The sequence below is a fragment of the Etheostoma cragini genome, chromosome 17 (genome assembly GCF_013103735.1).
Source record: "Etheostoma cragini isolate CJK2018 chromosome 17, CSU_Ecrag_1.0, whole genome shotgun sequence".
NCBI lineage: Eukaryota > Metazoa > Chordata > Actinopteri > Perciformes > Percidae > Etheostoma > Etheostoma cragini.
This window is the reverse complement of record NC_048423.1, coordinates 22,544,762-22,569,170: the sequence shown is the minus strand read 5'-3', so window position 1 is coordinate 22,569,170 and position 24,409 is coordinate 22,544,762. Positions and strand designations below refer to the sequence as shown.

The following is a 24,409-nucleotide window of genomic DNA, read 5'->3' as shown; positions in this document are numbered from 1 at the left end:
ATTATCCACTTTCCACACCTGAATAAAAATAGTCAAATGTAACAGACAGTTATTTTAGTGTTACATAATCCATATCTAGTTTCAAACAACATAATAAAACCTATAATTTAGAACGGTAGAAAGTTTTCAGATTGTCCAATTATATAATGGTTATATATGACAACATACCTACAGCTCCTATAACTCCCATAGGCTACAAGCATATTTTATGTCTTACAGTAGTGGTTATTGTTATTTTTGTGGCAGTTTTTTTTGTCTATTTGACCAAATGTTATTTATCCAGCCCGAGGAATTTAGAGGCAAGCTAAAGAGACTGAGTGGACCCCGGCTCAGGGCGGGGACAGTATCAGAATTCAGATTGCCGTCTGCAATTGCTCATTCTGAAAAGTAGATGTCAGATGTGTGAGGAGGCGGCGTCCTTTAAAAGGTTTCGCAGCTCCTGTTGTTCCCATCGTGGAGGTGACGTTTATTCAGTCTTCCTCATGAATGCGTCCCCTTGGGAGGTGATTGATGAGGGCATGGTTAGCCGCTGAAGCATGCATCTTCTGGCTTGTTGAGCATAAGAATGCAGTGGCGGAGTGGAACTAAGGCTACATTGATAAGTTTTGGTTTTCAGCGGCGTTTTGAGCCAAAAGGGATCTCTGTTCAATGTTTTAGCTAGGGGTAAACAAGAGAAAGCATGTATACTCCGCCTGTTGCTGGTAGTTGCCATGGTTACGTTAGTAGCTTAGTCTCAGGGAACAAGATGTCATGACCCAAATCAGGTGGCAAAACATTGGCGTCAGTGTCGGTGTTGCTAAAGGTTTTAGTTTGCGGACGTTGATACTGAACTACAACCCCGGAGATTCCAAACCAACACGGGTCAGATGTGTTTTCAACTGTCTCCGGTTTAAGGGCTCTGAATGAGAAGGGGAAATGCCAGAGCAGGGGGAATGAGAGGGGGAAACGCCAAAGCAGGGGAACTGATAGGGAGAAACGCCAGAGCATGGAGAATGAGAGGGGGAAATGCCAGAGCAGGGGGAATGAGAAGGGGGAAAAAGAGGGGGAAATGCCAGAGCAGGGGGAATGAGAGGGGGAAACGCAAGAGCAGGGGGAATGAGAGGGGGAAACAGGTGTAAACGTAGCAAGAGCTTGTTTTTTAAACCAAAACGCAAAAAGTGCCGGTGGGAAAACTGACCCAGAGGTTATCTTCAGCAGAGGTCAAAGGTCAGATGTTAAGGGACAGCAGACAAATGAGAGTTTTATTGACCCGTCTGAATCAATTGATGAACCACTTGATTAAAGCAAGAGATCACCCACCCAATCCATGATCTATGGCTTTTCTTTTATGATAGTGACAGTGGATAGACATTAAAGGGGGGGGGGGTCTGATTCAAACCTAGGACGCTGCAGGAATCAGCCAACATGGGGCGAACTCTCTTACTGGGTGAGCTAGAGGTGGCCTCATTAAATCTGATAATAAATACATTACAGTACATATACATACATGACATACATATTATGTCATGCCATGATGTCAGTGTAAAAATGTATTTGTTGTCAATTAATTTCAATTACAGTATCAAATCCTAACAGTTATCTCAAGACCCTTTAAAGATAGAGTAGGTCTAGACCACATTCGAGAATTTACAAAAACCCAATAATTTCCTATGAGCAAGCATTTGGTGCAACAGCGAAGAGGAAAATCTTCCTTTTTAGGCAGAGACCTCGAACAGACCCAGGGTCTTGAGGGGCAGTCATCGGCCGGTTTGGACCCACACATGACAAACTGTAGCCAATTAAGCTTCCTTAAAATAAAAAAAATAAAAAATAAATTAAATGTAAAGAGATGGTTTTCTTTCTGCTCTTATATCCAAATTATGGTTCATCATTTACTGATATTGACATGTTCATTCAAGTTTGTATTAAGGACACTGAAATTAACACTGGATTAAAATCCAGAACACATTCATAGATAAATAACAGCTACCTTTTCAGTTATTTGAACAAAAATTAAGTTTTTTTTAGAAAAAAAGTTGTTCTGGCTCCAATGTAGGTCTGACGTTAGAGCTCCAGATAATTCACCAAGCTTTTAAAAGACTGGCGGTTTTTTGTATCTGTTTACCTGAGAGGACAACAAGTAAGATGAAGCCTTAAATGGATCAAAGCATCTTGTAATATGAATGGTTTTATTATTTTACAAGAGACCGTTGCTGGGTCACAGATGACGGAGAACATGTGAGCACCATGGGTTTAACCGATTTACTGACCAAGTTTGGAGAGACAGAGAGGACAGAGTCTTCTTCTTCCTCTTACCTCTCCCCTGTGTCTCACTTCTCTCTGCAATTACAAAAATAGCAGCTGGATGCTGGAAACCGCACAATTTCATTGAAAGATTTACAATATTTATTTCCATCTTGGGAGTTATTTCTTGTTTTGTTACGCTATTTAAAAAGATAGCAAGAGAGCAAGAGGCCACGCATCAAAAGCTTCTCTTGGAAGAATTTGCTTCACACTCTCCTTGAACTTTTGCTTTGTTCTGATAGAAATATCTCACACTGATTAAAAGAAATGTTCCAAAATAGGACACAGTTGCCGAGCTGTTAACCAAGACAGTGTCTTCTTCACAGTTGAGGGTTTCTCCGAGCTTTCTCTCCATCTGTTGGGAAAATTGCAACAGAAGTTGGTTTCATGGGACTGTTTTCATATTTTAATGGCAGAAAGGAAGGTGTCCTTCCAAAAGTTACTAGCTTGTTTCACTCCTTTTTGTAATCTCTACAATCTCCAAATATCTCATAAGCACTACTCACCCACCCACTAGGAATAAATTGCACTCCAGCGGGGTTTGATAAATGTTAATTATCACGCTAACTAGGTTGGAGTCTTTTTTTTCTTTAAAAACCTTATACATATATACATTATACAGTGTTAAAAAAACGTATGCAAAATATTACGAGATTTACAACGATCTCTGTTGACTGTTTGATTGTGCTGGACGTCTTGCCAAGGAAGTTTAATAATGTGCGTTCCATTTGTACTGGGATATTGGCTTTTCCGAGGTCAAAGTTGGGAACACACCCCCTGACCTCCGACGCTGTCAACCGAATACTCAGAACTTGGGGTACTGCAAAAAACCTCGCAGTACCCCAACCCTGAGTTCAAAATCCAACATGGACGCCTCGTGCATCAACAGTCAAAGCTGTAACGTACACTGCAAAATATTTCTTTGCAAATTAAAAATAGAAACTGAGATTTAGAAGTGTTAGATAATTTATCTTGTTTTAAGAGTGAATTTCAAATTTAAGTGTTCAACTTTACACTATAATCTTAAATCAGGCAAGCTTGTCAAGTGACATTAATCTTGCTGCATGGACAGATCATTTTTTTCAGTACCTTTTCCATCAGATTTAGTTTTTATCTTGTTTTAGACACCTCTTTTCTTGCAGTGTAGCTCTTCTCATTTTTGTCTCTAAATAGTCGGAAACACAGTAGTGTTTGTCTTCTATCTGTAGACACATCACGCTGTTTGCATGCACAAAAAAACGCTTAATCAACTGGTATTGCTTAAAATGGCTAACCTGGCTAGAGCTGTCCCCACAATGCAATATTTCAGTTATAAATTGAAGGCAATATTAGGCCTTTAGGCCTTACTTAATGTTATAATACCATAATGCAAACAAACAATGTGTACACATTCAGACTGTTTATTTGGACTGAACTGTCTGAGTGTCCACCTTGTTTTCCCTTCCTCAGTAAGCTTTCAGCATGAATTCATTTACAATCCAGTAGGTGGTAATTTGTCTTGATGAGTGTTTGCTGTAATTCAGAGTGTGTGGCCAGGCCTTCCCTCACAGCATCTGCAAAGGCAATCTTGAATATGTAACATGGTTTTAATAAACAGATTCCACATTAGCATCAAGGTTGGTGCCAATATGTGTTACACTTAGTCTTGTTAATGACCCAGCCACTTAGAGTTTATACAGTGAGGACAAGAAGCCATGCTATCTGACTCTATCTCAGTCTCCCCTCAGGCTTCGAGAACTAATTGTTTTCATTCAAGGAATCTGTGAATGTTGTCAATTTTTGTGAATCATTCAGTTGCTCACTCACATCATTCAGCTGCTCGCTCACATGCTTATGTTTAGCAGTCATAATGTTCCCCATCTTATGCTAAGATTGGCTATTTAGCACCAAACACAAAGTACAAGGTTCAAGCTAACTTTAATGTCCCCGAGGGGCAATTGTTTGGACAACCAGCAGACAGACATTAGAACAAGATACACAACAATACAGCAAAACATGAAATACCCACACAGGAAAATGTGGCTGATGGGAACGTTATTAGTTTTGCAGGAATTTGTCAATCAGGAGTCATGCCATGTTCTCAGTGTGATCACGTCCTTTTTCTTAATCCATGTTAAGAAAAAGTCCTTGGATGTTGTCCTCGGGTCAAATTTACCCATTTTCCCATATCAATGTTCTTTTTAATTCCCCAAAATAACATTGTTGATTCCACACAATGCTCTTTTGCAAGTACAAATCTCTACTTTCATTAATTTTGGGGTATTTTATTCCATTTTATAGCATTTAAAAAAAACCAAATTAAGTGGTTTTGAAATAGTATTGAGTAAAAGTTGACATATTCCAATCTGTGATTATCCATCAACATACAGTACATTCCTTTAATTTTAGTTCAAATAATTCTGGTTTTCTAACTCAAACACTAGGTATCATTTCCTCATAAATATATAAATACACACGTAAATAAATACATAAATTCCAAAAATAACTTACAAACTAAAGTTAATACGTTAGTGTTACGTAGTGTTGAAAACATCAAAATAAGTGACAAACATCGGGAAAAAAAGCGTCTGTAGGCTACTTGCGGCTTAATGCTAACATTGGCATGCCGACATGTTGCTCACTCACGATCTGATATTTAGCAGTCATAATGTTCCCCATCTTAGTTTAGCCGTTTAGCATGCTAACATTTGCTAATTAGCACCAAACACTAAGTACAGCAGTGGCTGGCTGATAGGAACATTATTAAGTTTGCCGTATTTGCTCATTAACATTCAGACTTTGACCTGACGATGGTGCTATATGAAAAGTAAAGGAATCACCAAAGTTATTACTCTTCTTCCTGGGGATGACACGCATGTTTGCACCAAATGTCATGGTAATCCATCCAATAATTGCCGAGACATTTCCTTTTAAACCACAAATATCAACCAGCAAATATTTGGCATTTCTCCTGTATAAAACAAGTATTCAATTACCAAAATAGTTGCTGAATTCTGTTAGTTATCTCAATTTTCTAGTCTAAAATATGATAAAAACTGGATGGTTTGCTTGAGTGTGCATGTGTGTGTGGCCTGATAATTAGCCCTCTACATGTGAGAGTCTTCTTGTTTACTGGAAACAAGGTGCCTTTAATCACACACATCCTGCTGTAGACACCAACATGCCACTGAGAAATATGATGCAAGAAAATACTAATGAATTTGCTGTGTGTCATCATCTGATTTCATTAAGTGCGCACAAAGTGGGACGCATCACGCAGCGTCACTTTCCATTTGGATGAGTGCCCAAGTGGCCGCAGCAAGCTCATGCACGTTATGTAGAACTTGACCTTTTGTGAATCTCATAGTGATAATTACATCAACATTTAGATCTATTTAACAATACCCTGCATGATTTAATACCGTTTGCTATCAAAGAGAAAGCCTTGCTCTGTCTGTCCCTGCAGCACGTGTGTGGTCTGGTCCGTGTTTTTACTCTCGAGTGCATGTGTGTGTGTGTAAGACTCCATATCAGTGTGACTGTGTTATGTAGTAATCATCCAATTTCTAGAGGAATCGGCCCATTAGTGTCACATATAGCGAACAGGCTGATATCGTTGACGTTGCATGGCTGGGGAGAAATGGAGCAGGCTAAGATATACAGTGCAGTTTAAATTAATTGGGAAGCACTTCAGTAGCCTTTCAAACATTAACCGCAAACGTCAGAGTCCATACTGAGGGCTGCTGCTGTTCTTCAAACATGCAGGGCCGGGGGCAGTAGGAAATGGCTATTGTGTAAACATTTATCTCATTTGAACAGCTCCAGCTGTATCTACAGTGGATATGTGGGAGAAGTCCCCCCCTCAAAGGTAGTTATCATTTCTTTGTATGTGTGTGTACCGTAAATTCTCAAATGTTGGCCCGGGTTTTTGTTGAAACTAACTGAAGAGAGAACGTCTGGGTTTAAGTCGGGCTTTTCGAACCCAGCACTTTGATTTTATTCCCCCTGTTCTATATGTATGTTACATAAACTATTTCTGACTAGCACTGCTTTACTTTGTTAACCCTCGTGTTACAAGGGTCTTGGGTTCAGCTCCCGGACGAGCCCCCAAAACTGTTACGACCCAAAGTAGTCTATGGGTGCAAACAGTTTAAAATAATAAACTCAGGACAAAAAATAAACTGTAAATAAGGTGCCCGCACAACAAACATAGGCACAGGTATCCCAAGTCTGGTCTCGGAGCAGGTCCTGGAGCAGGTCTCGGAGCATGCTTCCACAGAAGCCTCTTCTGCACACAGCCATGCTGCCCTCTATTAAGCTGCCAAGCACTGATCAGCTGATCAGCCTCAGCTGTTGGCCTGTCATCACCAGCACACACCTGCAGAGAATCACACACACCTGCAGAGAATACACACAACACAACAGGGCACGTGACACCTCATGTTGTCTTTCCTTCAAAATTGAAAATCAACGCTTTTTATCAACGTTTTTAACTTTTTCCCACCTTTTTCCCCTTTTTTTAGTGTTAATAACTTTTTACGTAACGCTAACTTATGAACTTTAGTTTTACAGTTATTTTTGTAATTTCTGGTCAATAAACCTGATTTATAGGGTCATACATAATGTTTGAGTTAGAAAAGCAGAAAATAGGAATTATTTCGACTAAAATTAAAGGAATGGATGTTGATGGATAATCCCAGACTGGAATATGTCAACTTTTACTCAATACTATTTCAAAACCACTTCAATTTGTTTTTCGAATGCTATAAAATTGATTAACACCCCAAAATAAATGAAAGTAGAGATTTGTACTCTAAAGAGTGATGTGTGGAATCAATCATGTTATTTTTGGTAGTTAAAAAGAACATTGATATAGGAAAACGGGTCAATTTAACCCCATTTTAAAAATGTCTATATCAGAAATATGGCATTCTTTTCTAGTAGAGTAAGAGACAATGAAATTCTGTCCAGCGTCCACTAACAACAGCACTTGAGAGCTTGATTCCAATACAAACTTCACAACATGATGTATGCACCGCAAATAATTCTCACAGTTTGTATTGTACTGTTTGGAGTACCAGACGCGTGGCGCTTTCATTACGTGAGGACGTTACAGATCATGCCAGACAGTTAATCACAGAAAAGGATGCTGAATGGAATGTCAAATAGTTTCCTCTGATTGTTGAAACTTTTTGGCATCCATTCTCTTTGATTTTATGTGTTTATATTATGTGGCAGACCCCACCCGTCTGGAACACACAACCAAAATTTATAACATTTATTTGCAGACAATTGTTGGCTCAGGTTTGATTGGCTGTAAAAGGTTGTTCTGTTGGCCCGCGACGCCATCGTTTGTTATATGTGGCTTTATAAATGACCTCATACACAAAGTCAGGAATTCATTATATTTAAGAAGATTGCAGCAGGGATTCAGATGCACATGCATGAGCGGCAGCAACTAACGATTATTTAAATTTTCGAATATAGGTGATTATGTCCTTGATTAATTCATTGGTTGTTTGGTCTATAAAAAAGTGAAAAATCAGCGCTTCCAAAAGCCCAAGAAGACGTCTTGTTTTGTCCACACCTCAAAGATATTCAGTTTACTGTCAAAGAGGAGTCAAGAAACGAGCAAATATTTGCATGTAGGATGCTGTAATGAGATAATTTTCAAACCAATTAATCGGAAATCAAAATAGTTGCGGATTCTTTAATAGTTGAGAATCAAGTATCCCATGGAACCTCATCCAAAGACTCAACACTGCCATTTAAATCTTTAATTGGAAATTTTCAGCTTTTAATATTTCCTCCATCTATCCATGGATTTTTGCTGCATATCCTGTGTCGGGTCGCAGGGGCACTAGCTCCAGCAGGGGAGCCCAAATTTCCCTTTCCCGAGCCGCATTCACCACCTCCGACTGGGGGATCCCGAGGCGTTCCAAGGCCAGGTTGGAGATCTAATCCCTCCACCTAGTCCTGGGTCTTCCCTGAGGCCTCCTCCCAGCTGGACGTGCCTGGAACACCTCCCTAGGGCTGCACCCAGGAGGCATCCTTATTTCAATTTCAATTTGTTTAGGTTGAGAGTCTGGGACCCCTTAGGCCATTGGAGTTCTTATGAAGTTGTCCCATATGATTGTCTCTGTCTACGGTTTTATGCCCATTATAGAATTATGCCCTGATATTCTTTGTACAGTAGCACATTTCCTGTATGTAGACACCATAAGTAGCGACTTCTGACCCCTGAATTAGGCAGACACAGTAAGGTTGAAGGTTCTGAACATTCATCAAATTCAGGGATGGCAGAGCAGTGAGCTGCTAGACGGTTTGAAGATAAAAGGAGGTGCTGCAGGCACGACTCATGACCGCCAGACCTCAACCCTCCGCATGCTCTTTGGTAGCATATTATACATGATCAAAGACAAGTTTGGATGAGAGCGGAGATTAGAGCCAGCCCTTGGCCGAACTGACCGGACCAGGAGTTGAGTCTGTCAGGAAGGCAACTTCAGTGCTCTTCCGAAGGCGTGCTACACCTTGCTGTGCGAATGTAATTCTAATTATAGAAAAAGAAAGCTGGTGTATTCAGGTGTCGAGGTCAAACCAAGCCCACAGATTTATTTGTAAACCAGATTAAGAAAAATGCATTTGACACTAGGTGTAGACTAATGTGGATTCATGGATATTAAATGTCCATCTGTATTAGTCCCAGTAATACGTGTTTTGTACTGAACTAGTATATAAAATGACATGGTTAAGATACATTTGAAATAATTGAGGACTACTTTTATGTAATTCATTAAATGCAATGTAATAATGAGTTTTTTTTGATTGCACAGAACTAAACTGTACATTTAGTCCCAACTCTCAAAACTTCACTGTTGAGTACACATTTCTTTATAATGTGTAGTTTATCTTATCTGAGTTTGAACTCAACATACACACTTTGTGCGTTATAACGGCAGTGGCAGAGACATCAACTGTGTATTGAGGGGGGGGGGGGAAATTAGCTGATTGATCAGACACAGTAAAGAACATTACCATGGGGAAGCTCCAACTCGACGGACATCATCAATCACTCCAACCGATGGTGTACCTACATCACTCACTCAGCAGAAGACCCAGCGACGGAGCAACAGACTTCTGCGTTTATGGGGCTGGCCCTCCTCCGGTTCAGCCAAAAATGAAAACGGGATGCGAGGTGCATGCAAGTTACGTACTTCTGCACACGAGAAGACCTTTGGTCTACCCACAACCTGGTTGGAGGGCTGTTGGGGAGTCTTAATGGTGTAGACAAAGTGTGTTTCAACCATAGGCCAAACAATTTAACACAAGCTACAGATCATTTACCCCGGATGGAAGTCATTTTTCTCCCGCTAATGATGGCTTGTCTTCTGTAAATGTAACTAATGCTTTACACCACTTACTGTAACACAATCAGTACATCTAGTAGTAGTGATGTACACATCCATGATCCGATCTCTAGAGAAAATCTGTATTATTTTATGGGTCTTATAAAACTTTCTGCACCAAAAATGGTAAGGTGAGCTATTTAGCTTCTGCTTTGATATGGTTAATTGGAGCATTTTGCTTTACCAAACTGTCTCACGTGTCAAATAAAGAGATTTCTAGCATAACCTTTAATTCCACTTCAGGACAAGTGCTGTGGCTTTGATTGGTCGGTCTTGTTTTGTTTTTTTTTGGCTGGCCCTGGTCTGGCCTGTGTGACCGTTATATTAAAAAAACAAAGAGGTTTTTGGCTGAGTTCATCTGGAGAAAGGCACTACCCTTCTTCTTATTCTCATCACACTGGACATACAGTACAAAGTTAAAGGAAACCAGGGACACAATTTCAGGAAGTTTTCTTTGGCCCGCAGAGAAAACCAGAGAGGAGATTTTTCGGAGATCCATTTTTAGTAGCGTCAGAGGTATTTGGGTGAGCGGTGGGGGTGAACAAGGAGCGCCTGGCTGAAATGTGTTTTTGTCTTGGCTGGATGGGCTCGGGGTCTGCAGGAAACGGTCTTTCCACTTACAGGTGAAAGTTAAGTCACTGATGAATGGCTCTAGTATTTCCTAATTAGAATGATATATGATCAGAGGTGCTAAACTTCATTTCTGTAATGTTACAAAAATTACAATTAACACTCTATTGTTATTACACACTACACAAAGGCTTGAATTACACACACATGCTCAGGTGACCTGAGACACCCCAGGTGACACGCACTAATGGAGAGAAGTCAGAGTGAGTAGACTGCGACTTCTGATCAGGCGCTCTGATTGCTTAAGAGCACCTTGGCAGTTCCCAGGAGGTGGATTGGCATCTCTCCAGCTATCAGTCCACCTCCATACTTTGGTCCATATGGGGACTTGAACCAGCAACCCTCCAGTTCCTAACACAACTGACCTTAAGGTTTTCATGCCTCCCATTGGAAGGGGATCTGACTTGATGTCAGACAGATATGTAGAGAGATAGGAACCACTGACTTAATTGTTGTTTCTGACTCTTTCTGTCTCTCTTCTCCAGGGACCTGAAGAATAATTTGATAAGCACAGTGGAGCACGGGGCCTTCCGTGGTCTGCTGGCTCTGAGGAGACTGTAAGTATGATGAATCCTTGTAATAGCCTTCTCCAGGGGACACGGGTGGAAGTCCTCTGGCTTTAGAGACAACAAAGGAGTGTCTACAGTTAAAAGTAAAGAGAGAACTAACATGTTTAACTAAAGCAAAGGTGCTGAATTACTGTGTTAGCCTTGTCTTTGTCCAGGCAATGGTACTAAGTAAAGTCACAATGGCCTTTCTTACACCTTGCCGTCCTTAATATAGACACATTCACTTGTGGGTGCTTTCTGGTGTGACCAATGGAGAGCATGTGTCACTCACTTTCTCCTCTGAGATTGTAGGGAAACACTGATCTTCTGCCGGTTAGTTTTAAAGGTCCCATGGCATGAAAATGTTACTTTATGAGTGTTTTTAAACACTAAAATGGGTTCCCCCAGCCTGCCTACGGTCCCCCAGAGAAATGGCGATAGGTGTAAACTGAGCCCTGGGTATTCTGCTCTGCCTTTGAGAAAATGAAAGCTCAGATGGGCGGATCTGGAATCTTGCCCCTTATGAGGTCACAGGGGGCAAGATTACCTCAACTTTCTCTGCTTTGCCCGTCCATGAGAGAGCTACATTATGGCTTCCAATCGAGCAAAGTGGCTGTTGGTCGAGGCTACACACCCAGCCACCACGCAAGCATCCAAAGAGCACCATGCCATGGGACCTTTTAAGCAAGACTTGTTTAGCGCAAGTGCTGCATTCAGGTGTCTCTGTCTTTTGTTTGACCATTCACCATAACCTAATGGTCAGACCAAATCAATTAAGGATTTCACGGCAAAATGCGTAAGTGTATTCTGGTTTTCATCAATATATAAACTTGGACTTTCAAATGTACTTACACACAACTTACATAAAATGTACTTGCAATATAATATGTCCAATGTTCTAATTTTGGTATGTAGAAAAAAAAATTATCTTTATTTTTGATTTCTTTTACTCAAGTCATTTTCCTGGTGATTACTGTCATCCGGCCTTTCTACATATAGGCTTTAGAGTGAGTGACATGATTGTAACCTGATAGTTAGTGGGATGGCTGGCAAAGATGTTGGCAGTGATTTAGCTGTGCTGTTTCGGGGCGCGTGTGCGCCAAGCTCAGGGAGCAGCAGCGTGCTAATATAAGTGCTCCCCAACTGGTGATTACTCGAGTGCTCAGCTTATTTTCCCACAGCTGCTCCAGTAAAGCAGCTCTTTAATTACCAAGTGTGAGGGCACCGAGCCACGGACGCGACAGTGCTCAGCCACTCGCATAAGGAAGCCCACTGCATTAGCACGTGGGGTGTGAATGTGAGGTTGTGTGTGTGTGCCAACAATGGTTTTATGAGGGGTAAAAGGTTACAGACGGTCAGCATAGATATTTGAGAAAGTTGAGTAGATGAATTAAACATTGTTCACCAACAGCCTTCACAGCTGTTTAAGTTCTGTGTCACATTAAGGCAAGCATGCATGAAACAGATACTTCAAGTTCTGTCTGTTGTTTTGACTACAAGTTCAGTCAAATTGTTTTCCATTATATGAACTGAAGGAAATTCTTCTCCCTTTACCTTTTTTGTCCTTATAGGGACCTGTCCAAAAACAGGATTGGCTGTCTCTCGCCTGAAATATTTCTCGATCTGGGCAACCTCTCAAAATTGTGAGTAATCCCTAAATTGAAAACATGCGTCGCAAAGCTTAATGCTTAATTTGTACTGTCAGAATATGGCGTTTGATACGGATTTAGTAATGCATAAGAAAATACAGTTCTATTGCTTTAAGGAGTTAGCTGTCTGTGGATGAATGTCTTTGTGTTTTACCTTGTTCACAAACAGGAATTTATCTGGGAACATCTTCTCTACTCTGACCGTGGGACTCTTTACACACCTCGTGGCTCTGAAAGTGCTGTAAGGCAACAACACATGTACATAATACATTTAGTTATCTAAGTTGTGGTTAAAAATGTGTTTAAGCCCTTGTTATTGATCATGCTACAGAGTCAAGGGTAAAAGTCAAGACGTTATATTCAATGTGATTTATTAGCAGTAAAGTCACAGCTATGACTAATGACAATAACGACGGCTCTGCTTCATGTAGGTGGGCTAGTAAGCATTGAGTCAGAATGCACCATACCTGCACCCTGAAACTGGCACACATTTTAAGAAATGAAACTATAATAATTTGACCAATTATACACCTGTGTTTTTCCTTTCATGACATGTCAAAATGCCTGCTGTCCGCCTATATGATGAGTGAAGTCGCTCACATTCAGTAACAGAGGCACACAGGTTAACTGTACGCTGGTTTCCCCAACAGGCACTTCAGCACTGAGACTTTGTTCTGTGACTGTCAGCTGAAGTGGCTGCTCCTCTGGGCTCGAAGTAAATCAATGAGGATTGGCAATGACACGGTATGTGTGTTCCCCACCCACCTCCACGGACTGGAGTTTTGCAACCTACGTGAACAACAGCTCAGATGTGGTAAGGTTTCTATTTTGTAAGGGTGAATTTAACATAGAAAGGCCACTATCGGGTGATACTGATTAACTCTTAAATTGATGTAGCTAAGCAAAAATAAAGTAGTAACGTTAGAAACAAAAATTACCTGAAAAGTGTTAAAATAGCACTATGACTATGCACTGTTCTACATAATGCACATTATTTATTAATATTCCTGCGGTTAAATAAATGTTGCTGCTAGCTTTAAACCTAGCAATAGCTTGCACATTAACTAGACAACAATAGCTGAAGGATTAGCCTCTTTGCTTGTTGGTAGCTTGACCTAGATAGCTAACAATAGCTCTCACATTAGGTAGCTAGATATCAATAGCTGTAGCTAGGTTTAGCCTTTTTGCCAATAGTAAAGTCACAAAGCTAAAAAAAATAAATAAAGAAAGCAAAAGTCACAAAGTTAAAAACATCCACATTTAGCTCATGTTTGATATAGCCAAACATTGCTTGTTGCTAGCTTTAGAACCTGATAGCTACCAATAGCTTTCAAATTAGTTAGCTAGATAGCATTAGCTGTAGCTAGGTTTAGCCTTTTTGCCAATAGTAAAGTCACAAAGCTAAAAAAATAAAAGAAGGGAACAAAAGTCACAAAGCTAAACACATCACCATTTGTGTTTGTGCTAATGTTTGATATAGCCTACCCATATAATTGTATCATTTAAAGTACACATTTTATGAAAAGAAATACTTTTATGGGATTTGGGGTGTTATTTTGTGCCTCTGATGCTTCTACATGCATAAACACTTTGGGAAAAAAAACATCTGTGCGGTTTTGAGTGAGATACAGGTTTCTGAATGTATACTGCATTCAGTCTCTGGGTGAACTGGTCAAAATCTCCACGGCTTTGTAGGTCACTAACTGACACAAGGGGGCTAGTCTCCCAGCTAATCCTGCCTTGTACAGGCCAAAGTTGGAGAAACAGTAGCTTGCTAGCGTAGCTACTGCGCACGTGTGACTCCCAACAAAGTATAGAAGTGAAATGTCTCACTCTGTAGCTAAAACAAGTGAGTTGTCTCACTCTGTAGCTAAAACAAGCGAGTTGTCTCACTCTGTAGCTAAAACAAGCGAGTTGTCTCACTCTGTAGCTAAAACAAGTGAGTTGTCTCACTCTGTAGCTAAAACAAGTAAAATGTCTCATTCTGTAGATTAGATTAGATTAGATTAGATTCAACTACTGTCATTACATACGAAATGCAGTAGCTAAAACTGCTGCAGCTAAAACAAGTGAGATGTCTCACTGTGTAGCTAAAACAGAGACCTAAACACACACCTCAAAATAAAATTATGAACCTGAAAATGAAGATACTATGGGTGCTTTAACGTTAGGTCAAAACACATAATGATATCACCATAACTCACTTATAATAATTTTAAAAAACAATAGCGGTTTAAATGCATACAAAGAGAATACATGTAAAGTTAATGTTATTTAACTGTACGGTAATCCATTGCAATTTTTGAAGAGATTAAAATTAGGGAGAAATTAGCATTACTTTTAAAAGAAATTACAAGTAAAGTGGATCCTTTTTATCTCAGAGAATAACACCAGGACCACTTGAAAATCATGTAAACATACAACCTTATGTAACTTGGTTTCCATGGTTTTCCTATAAAAGAAAACTCCTGAATCTCCATTTTGCACGCATATTACTGCATCCCTTCATGTATACTTAAACAAAGTAAGAAACATTTTAAACCATCACATCTTAATACATTGTAAGAGATTTTAGACATTTTACCTATATGAAAATGCTGCAAAAACTCTACTTTAAAATTTGTAAGTATGTGAGAGATCTTATATTAAGATTTAAAAAAGTCTATACTTAATCCAAGTTTATGTTACTTGCTTTGTGGTAATGGGAGCTAGGGGACATCTGTTTACATTTGTATGAAACTGAAGTTTCAAGAAAAAAACCTTGTTTTTCAAGTTTGTCTTTTGGCTTGCATGAATTCTCAGCTTTATCTTGGGACAAAATATCTAATTTCAAGATTTAGACTTTTGATTGCAAGGCGCTATACTGGTCTGCGTCAGTGTGAAATGTTATCTAGTAATGTAATTAATTGATCTTGCTTTACGACATTTGCCAACTTGACATGCATGCTGACTTTGCCAAATTAGTTTTTAAATCAAAATGGAGCTCATATATTAAATATTTTCTTGCACTAAATTTGCATTGAAGAACCAAATATCCCATTCACATTAATATGTTTCTTAGCATTAACATTTAGCTGAGCACTGAAAAATAGTAATGTATTCAATATGGAATGTTTAATACAGAAAGACTATTGATTAGCTAGATACAGTTTCCTTTCAATAATATTACATTTCCGAGTGGTTAGCACTACAAGGACATGATTAAGTAGATATATTCTGATAATAGGTTTACTTTCCCACTGGTATCCTTCCACCTGCTAAGAACGGTTTGACAAGCCTAATATCAATGATTTAGTGCCAGAGACAAAGCCCCGGGCAACAATTGTCTTATGATACAGTATTTGTGTGGCCCTGTAATGTTCCACCTGTGTTGGGGCCAGAGGAAGGAGCTTGTGTTATAGAAGTTGCTCCTTCAAATCCTCATATCACCTGAAGAAATCTGTGTCAAGAAAATCAAAGCCCTTTTAGTAAAGCATATAATTGAGCTGATAGTTGTTAATACTGAAGTAAGTGTGGCCAGTGGTAGACTGTCGTTGAGCCGGGCAGCTGCCAGTTGGGAAAATGTAGCAAGAGGTTGGTGGAAAAGGTCAGATGTCCACAGCAAAACCTGCCCTAAATTATAGTTTTGTCCTTTATGGTGTGTTTGTCCTTACCCACAGAAGACTAAAACAGGAGAAATACAACGCTATGAAAGGCCAAAAGAAAGCTTGAATTGAAAGCTTGATGGAAAGATTGAATTGTAAGACTAAAACCTTTGTCCTTGATTCATTTTTAGAACGCTAGTGAAATTGTACGTCTGGTTTTAAGCAGCTGACACTTTTGGTGAAAAGCCATTTTTAAGAATTTAAAATTGGCTAATGTACAGTACTTTAAGAGTAAATTAGTGTATTGACTAAAAGATTAAGACAGACACTGTTGCAGTCTTTGGTGTGTATCAGCGGTGCATACATCAAACAGAGTTTATAAGCAGAACAAAATGGCCTCTATACTGGCTGGAAGCTACAGTAAAGAGAGAGCCTTCACTTTTCGTTTTTTTACGACAGACACGCAGTTACAGACAGGCAATCTCCCTGTGCCCCCCCCCTCCCCCTTGAATGCTCTATCTTCTGGCTCCATGCTGCAGTCCAGGGGGAATTGTATCTCATGTGATAGAATCATCCTCCTCTCCGCCTTACATCTGGTTCACACAGGGGATAATGCTCTGGAATGAGAAAGTGGTTATTAGTGGGGTATGACTGTATTTGTTTGTGCATGTGTGTATGTGAGGAAGCAATGGGACATTATATAGATATTCACCGTATGCATAATGTGTGACAGTTTGCAGAAAACTGATGAGGAAAACTGTGTCCCGGTCTGCAGCATACACAGACAGCACCGTCCTGACACGTCTGCACCACAGACACTCTGGAGTTATTCTATGTAATCCTAATTCTATGTGTTCTTCATTTACACAGAACAATCCACAGCAAATACAGGGTAATTCAGCGCAGTCCACACACAAAGAGCCACAAGTTGGATCCAGTGGCGGGACGCGGAGCGCTCCTTTCAGGCCCTAAAGCGTCCATTATCGGATTACAATGATAACGTCCTGGGCTCCCTGCTCTTACCATGCATGGATCCATCTGTCTCTCCACAGCACAACTCCATCTTACAATAGCTTATTCATTTACAACACACCATTTTCAACTGGATACAGAGCGGCGCTCTAACAACCATATATTTTAATGATATTTGATGGTTGTTATTTTTATATGGCTTCACTTTGTAAGGGAAAGTCGTACAGCCGCGTACACAAGCCAGGACCTTGTTAAGGCTGTGTGGGTGGGATATTGCTTAGTACCTAGTGCTAGGTTCTTGTTATCAAGAAAAATATACAATGAATATATCCCTCTTCCACAATTGCATACCGAAATATAAATATTTCTCCAGTGAGATTCCCCCCCTTGTCATAGACGTGTCATAGATGATGCATGTGTTTCTTTCTCCAGCTGCTCCAGTCTGATGGGTAGCAGATGTCTGCACCCTACATTCCAGCAATGAGCCCTTGTCCCTGCGCTGGTACAGGTCGGGTACTGCCTGCAAATGAGGGGGAACGGGGGCGCGTGCGTAGCTTCCTGCCAGGATCAGGTGCTTCCTGTGTTGAGGTCAGGGCAGGCGTCTGTTTCACTCATCTAGCCACGGCCTTCTGGTTCTTTAACACTGCTGGGATGAGAGCCACAGCACAGCCATGAGTCCAGAGCTAACATGGCATGTTATGCTTCTACTCTCTATAGCAGTATATATTGCATGATGACACAGCCGTGCAATTGCCTTTATTATTAGCCTCATGTTATTAAACTGCATTCCACATGCAGGCCCATGTCGTTTAGCCTGTTGTCTGCCTCTAATGATTTAGTGATATAGAAATATCATGAAATATAACAGCATAGTCTGTCACATGGGGCTTTGAAGTTCAGTCACACACCTTTTCTTCTTTTAAATCAGCTGCTTTGAGAGAATGATAATGAAGTGATTTCCAAAACATGAGCATCAGCCTGAGAATGTTTTATTTTCAAAACCTTTATTGAAAAGTTGAACCTTTTTGTCTTGTGAAAAAAGGAACGGAAATAGGCTACTCATGTATCTCTTACTATATAGCTTTCTGTCCATACCATACATTATTTTTTACAAAAGAAGATCTTTCTTTACTGTCCGAACTTCAAAATCGTGACAGTTCCAATACTAACTGAAAAGGTGCAGAGAGTTATGGAGCCTGACGTGTGACATTGTGTGATAAATTATCACATTTTTATGATTACCTTTGATTACTACCGTTATAGATTTAAAGTACTTTTACAAATGGATTAATTCAGTTTTATATTTACATTTAAATGACGCAGAAGCAGCAGCTTGGACCGGCCTCACCCCACACACGACTACAGCAGAACCAGGTGGTCAATTGAAGCTCCGGTTGTCTCTGTGGCTTGGACATTCAATTTTAAAACATCAAAGTAGGAATCAGATGAAGACAAATATAAGTGTATGAATGTGAGGAGGAGTTGAGTTGAGGGGTACAGTTAAGTAATCCAAAACAGCGGAAACTGGACACATTTGTTGCGATCCCACTTTGAATTTAAAATAATCCTCATTTCAAGGGGGAATGGATAAAACATTTCTGCTAGGTAATTTTAAAGTTGCAATTTTGTGTTCAGTTCTAACAAACACTTTGTTTCCTGTGGCTGCTTCACAATAAAAGCTGTTTAATGTGAAGCAGCAGCAATTGGATATTCTCTCTGAGACGGTAGCACAAGGGAGCATACAGGGAACAGTGAGAGTGATATTAATGAGATATAAATGCACTGGATTGCATGAATCCCTACATATTGTCAAAATGGGCTTTGATTTCTTTAAACATTTCAAGGATTTCAAGAAATGTTAATTGAGTGAAGACTGTCAAAGTCTTTAATTATTGGGGTGGCATGTTAAGGCTCTAGGAAATTATCTGTGTCCTAACAAAGCCCTGGTAGTCCTGATACTGAGCCATACTGCTAATACACTCACACTCGCACATGCAGGCATAAAGTACATATCATTATACCTCTGTCCCTGTCCCTGTCTTTCTCCCTCTCCTCCTCCTACACACAAACACGCACACGCACACTCACACTCGCACACACCAACCAAACCAATAATTGCATTTTGCTCTGGCAGTGTACAACAGCCGAAGGCAAGCAGCCACACTCTGATCCTTGGCTCAAAGTGTTGTTTCAACAGTATCAGCATCGGCCAAGCCAACAGTCAACGGCACCCATGCTGTGTCTGTTGCGTGTCACCCCGCAGGAGAAAACAAAGCCTCAGCAACTGTTGCTGCAGACTTCTCAGCTCGGTCAGCTCAAGTAATTACTGAGAGATGTCATCAAGGAAGAGCCAATATTAGTGACACATTTTTAATGTTACTCTAGAAACAATGGCACTTTTGATTATGCACCTATGATTATAAATTACTTATGTAGAAAATTGAGGTCACAGCTCTGCATGTGTTCTGCGCTGTGATTGCATATCGGTTATGTATTACCATAAACAGTTGTGCTTGCTAGAGTTTTCTGCTCAAGGGAAATAATGCGTTGCTGGGTTTGAGACAATTGACCACATCAACTGGGGTCTCATTTCAAAAAACCAAGGATATACTTACTAAAAGTGTACGCACGGCCAAAAGCCAAAAATGGCGTACGGCAAAAACAATTTGATTTATAAAACGGTGCGTACACACACCTTTAAGCAATGTTCCCTCTATAAATCACAGATAAACCAGCCTCTTATCACGTCCTGTGTTTATATGTTTGCAACAATTTGTGATTGTTAACATCTTGCCAAAATTACAGCACAACTGGTTTGAAGACAAAAGTCTAATAGGCAGTTGGTCAAGGCCACACCCCCACCCTCCACCTTGCCCCCCACCCTCCTCTATCCACCTCCAAACCTGCAGACTCAGAAATGGCACATACTAAGGAAATCTCATTGTGGGACTGGCTCCATTAGCTGTTATTCTGCACTAAGGCTGAATTTTGGGTAAGAGACTCCAGATACATTATTGGGGCACCACTAAGGTCTATATAAAAGATACTTCAGATACAGTATTAGGGACCACTAAGGTCTATATAAAAGATACTTCAGATACAGTATTAGGTACCACTAAGGTCTATATAAAAGAGACTCCAGATACATTATTGGGGGACCACTAAGGTCTATATAAAAGAGACTTCAGATACAGTACTCAAGGACCACTAAGGTATAAAAGTACCCAAAGAGCACCATGTCATGGAACCTTTAACATCTGTTTTTTTCAGACTTCGACAACTGATGTTATATGCACAGTATTAAAGACAGATATTTAGTTATTTGCACTATTTTCTGCAGTTATCTAATGCTAGTATTTGATGTCACTGCTGAGGCATCAATACTTAAAAATATTACGTGTAATCGTTTTTCCCACGCTTCCTTTCTGCAGTCAGCCATCACTTCACCACCTCACCATCTGCGCCGCCTATTCCCAACGTCTCCAAAATGAACGTACGCATGGGTCAGAGTTAGCGTGGAGGACTGCGCATCTCCCGTCAAGTTAGTTTTTTTACAAATAACAACCTTTGCGTGGGAAGTGGCGTATGCGCACTTTCAGCCTCGCTTTGTGCGTACGCCCGGTTTATAAATGAGAGCCTAGATCTTTCAGTGTTTTTTTTGTTTCCAAACCAATGCATAGAGCAGTGAAAGACTTTATGACCCCTGTATTGAATTGCCTGTCAGCAGCAACATCCACAATTGATTGGAATACAAGCGAAGGCAAAGCACTTGCTTACGCTGCTCTTTGGACCGTGTCCAAGGAAAGGTCTTAAAGAACGAAAGCGCTATGAATGAATTCCCAAGGTGGTACAAGTGAGCTGGCAAAGCACCCGGCTAATCCCGGAACAAAAATATACACGTATATGTACATATATAGTTTGTATATGGCCTGTTTATGCTTACCAAACCTGGCAGCAGTGATACATCTCCACAGGTTCATCCTAATCAGAGAAATCGTGTGTTCTATATCTGCTGCATGATTAGATCAATCAGGTCCTGAGGGATTTCCACAAAAAATCAAACCCCCTCCTGTTTTCTGGCACCGGACTAAACACTCTCCCATGTCTTCTAATCTCATTCTTATCACAGTAGCCTTATTCTCTGGCAAAAAGTCTTGAGGACTTAGCCAGCCTGCTTGGTAAGTAATCCTATCACTGGTGTTGTGGCAGGCTTCCATTGTGAACATGTAAGGAGTCAAGGGGAGTCCAGGGGAGTGCTCAAGGCCTCTTCTTTATCAGCTGCTGTTCATCTCTCATAGCAACAACATGTGGGAACGACGGACGGGGGGAGTGTGACCTTGACAGAATGTGTGTGTGTTGATAATATTGTGGCGGCATACACGTGCGCTATGAATGTGTTTGTGGTCGTCTGTGCCGGTTTCATATGTCTCTGATTTTAGATCATGCACTTGATTGCTAGATTTTAACACCACTTGCAACACTGATCCCCTAAAACCTTCATTCTCCCTCTGTGTTTTTCTCCCAAGGATGGAAGAATTCCCTCTGTCTCTCTTCCTTCACCTTCCCCTCCTCTGACAGGGGGAAGGGAAAGTTTACCATCTAACCTCTTCTCCTCGTCTTCCAGATGGACCTCTGGAGATGCCCCTGTTCCAGCTCATCCCCTCCCAGAGACAAGTGGTTTTTCGCGGAGACCGTCTACCCCTGCAGTGCACCGCCTCCTACCTGGACCCTTCGGTGGAGCTGCGGTGGCGTCACAACGGCCACAGCGCCATCACGCAGGAGGACCGGGGCGTCTACGTGGAGGAAACCCTGCTTCACGACTGCTGCCTGCTCACCAGGTACACACAGAGGAGAGGAGGGTTGCACTAACACGCACACACACACACACACACACACACACACACACACACACACACACACACACCACCAAGGATGTTTGTAAGTCCATCCTTGCAGATAAAATCAAAATACTCTTCACAAAAATAGCCTGCTGCATAAACAGTCCATACTGTCACAGATAGAAAAAAACACTTGCAGAAACTTCATTTATGTTCATTCATTCAGCACACACATGTTGACAGGGGTCACTGTGAGTTCCACACAGACACAGATGCAACATCTACACTAGGGCTGTAACGATAGGCAAAATAAAACCCAAAATTGTGACACTCAGCTCCACAAACCTGTCTCGTGGAGTGAGAAGGCAGAATCAACTCCAACTCACAGAGTTATCCTTCTCGTCTTCTAGTATTCATCCTTTTGGTGCCTCAGTCCTGTTTTGTGCTAGCTAGCTAAATTGCCATTAGATTAGTCATGTAAATATCAGTTAACGTTACTGATGAATTTGTGGGTTAACCCAGAGTTGTTAACCGTGGTTAAAACAAAAATAACTGAGCGTGTTGAACAGTGTCGTAATCTTATGTTACCCACCAAGAATTACATTAGCATTAGCTACTTGTCAACCAGCACCTTTACAGTAGGCACCAAAGCACTTTTCTCCTTTGTTCCCCCTACAGGTTGGGAGCAGAAGTGTCCGTCATCATTATTCTTACATGTCTCATTCAAACAAGTTAATGCACCACTGAAACAATTAAGGAAACATTATATTAAGATACAAAAGAATCTTTGGTCTTGAATCGATCGATATTGAACTCAATCAATATCAATAAATACGGTCTCTTTTGTATAACTGTGTTGCAAAGTGGGATGTACTCAATAGCAAAGCAATGGCATGTGGCAGAAAACGTTTACTGCCCCCCCTCCCCCCAAAAAAAGAACACACACACACACACACACACACACACACACACAGGCATCTCTCACTCACCCATATGAGCTGTGAGTTACCTTTTGTTATTGGTGCCCTTGATAAGGATCTAAAAGGACAGAACAGAATTGGCTTGGCAGCATGCCAACACCTTAGAGCAATTCTGCGGCTCGTCTCTAGAGATTGGCCGTCCAGCCGATCCCTCCGCGCCATCGCGAGCCGAGCACACGCCAAGAGGAACAGATGCTGAATCATAATTGCGGTGATAAAGTAGACTGGCAATACTGGTTTTGCACATTTTTTTAATATATATAATAAGTTGCTGTAACCCTCCATCCTCTTTCTGTCTTTGTTTTCTCAGTGGTCTGCGTGTGTGTGTATGTGTGTGTGCATTTGACATACTGTTGTGGCAACAGGGCTCAGGCATATTGCTGTTGATTAGTTTAACTGCTGCCTGCACTGACTCTGCATCTCTAACATAAATATTGATGGAGTGCTGACAGAAATACGTATCCCTGTGTCAACAGGGCCAGAACACCTCTTGTTGTGTGGTTTATTTGGCACAGGAGTGACGGCTACTTTTCCGCTCCATTTCCGGGAAGGTATACCGTTCCCCTGACTGCGAACGCCTCAAATATGAATATTTCTTTCTTTTCATTACAGCTTACTGTTTGACATTTTCACTGATCCCTATGGTGAAAGCTCTGCCTTGGCTCATAGGATTAAAGGGTAGAGAAGGGACCTTTAGTGAAGGTGCTGTGATGTTTCTTGGCATAGTTTATTTTTTATTGTAGTATAAATTAATATGGATCAATGTAATACATTGTCCGTCACTTACTCATTGCCTACCATTATCCATTATCCACAGTGGTGGAGACTAAAGTACTATACGTAAGTACAATTTTAAGACACTCTGATTGTGCTACTACCTCATTATTTACCTCACTGCAGAACTAATGCACTTTTTAATCGACATTTTATTTAATAACTATATTTAGTCAATCTGACGAGCCAGATGGTTTGTTGCACAGAACCGTCTGAGAAGCTGTCTGAAGAAAACTGTACGGAAAGGGGCAGGCACGTTAAAAAGATTTACCTGGCAGGTGATTGGATGAGCCATCTGTCATTATGCCCGCCGTTGTTGTTTTGTCCCACACACACCCCGCGCCAGTACTTGCCAGTAGCTGCCAGTACCTGCCAGTAGCTTCCAGTAGCTGCCAGCAGCTCCTTGATATTGTAATATCTCAACAGTCCAGCTACCTTGCAAGGAAATATTTACAAGTTTATTGCAGATTTAGATTTTAAAAAGTAAACACAATCAGCTTGAATAATACAATGAATGTGGTGATGCATAGTTTCAGATACCTAAAAGCATAAAGAGTAGTGACATTTGGCTCCGCCTCTAGCTTCAACAGTAAACAGTAAACACATAAGTAGCAATATATTAAATAATTTGATATACATGTATTATATCCCTGTTAAAGGTGTTTTCCTTGACTTTTAATCATTTTGTTGACAGTACCTCTGTACTTAAAGCTGCTTTTAACAATATTATATCAACAACATGTGTGACTAGGTGATAGACAGTCTC

The 24,409-nt window shown here is 40.6% G+C and overlaps 1 protein-coding gene across 1 annotated transcript in view; it reads left to right on the top strand.

Annotated features, from left to right (window-relative positions):
• The window catches only part of LOC117960443 (adhesion G protein-coupled receptor A3), a 185,161-nt gene that overhangs the window by 23,131 nt on the left and 137,621 nt on the right, over positions 1-24,409 (top strand). Inside the window, exons 3-7 of the mRNA XM_034898347.1 lie at positions 10,784-10,855; positions 12,418-12,489; positions 12,665-12,736; positions 13,146-13,309; positions 21,676-21,889. Of these exons, the coding sequence (XP_034754238.1) occupies positions 10,784-10,855; positions 12,418-12,489; positions 12,665-12,736; positions 13,146-13,309; positions 21,676-21,889 (594 nt within the window). The remainder of the gene's footprint in view (positions 1-10,783; positions 10,856-12,417; positions 12,490-12,664; positions 12,737-13,145; positions 13,310-21,675; positions 21,890-24,409) is intronic.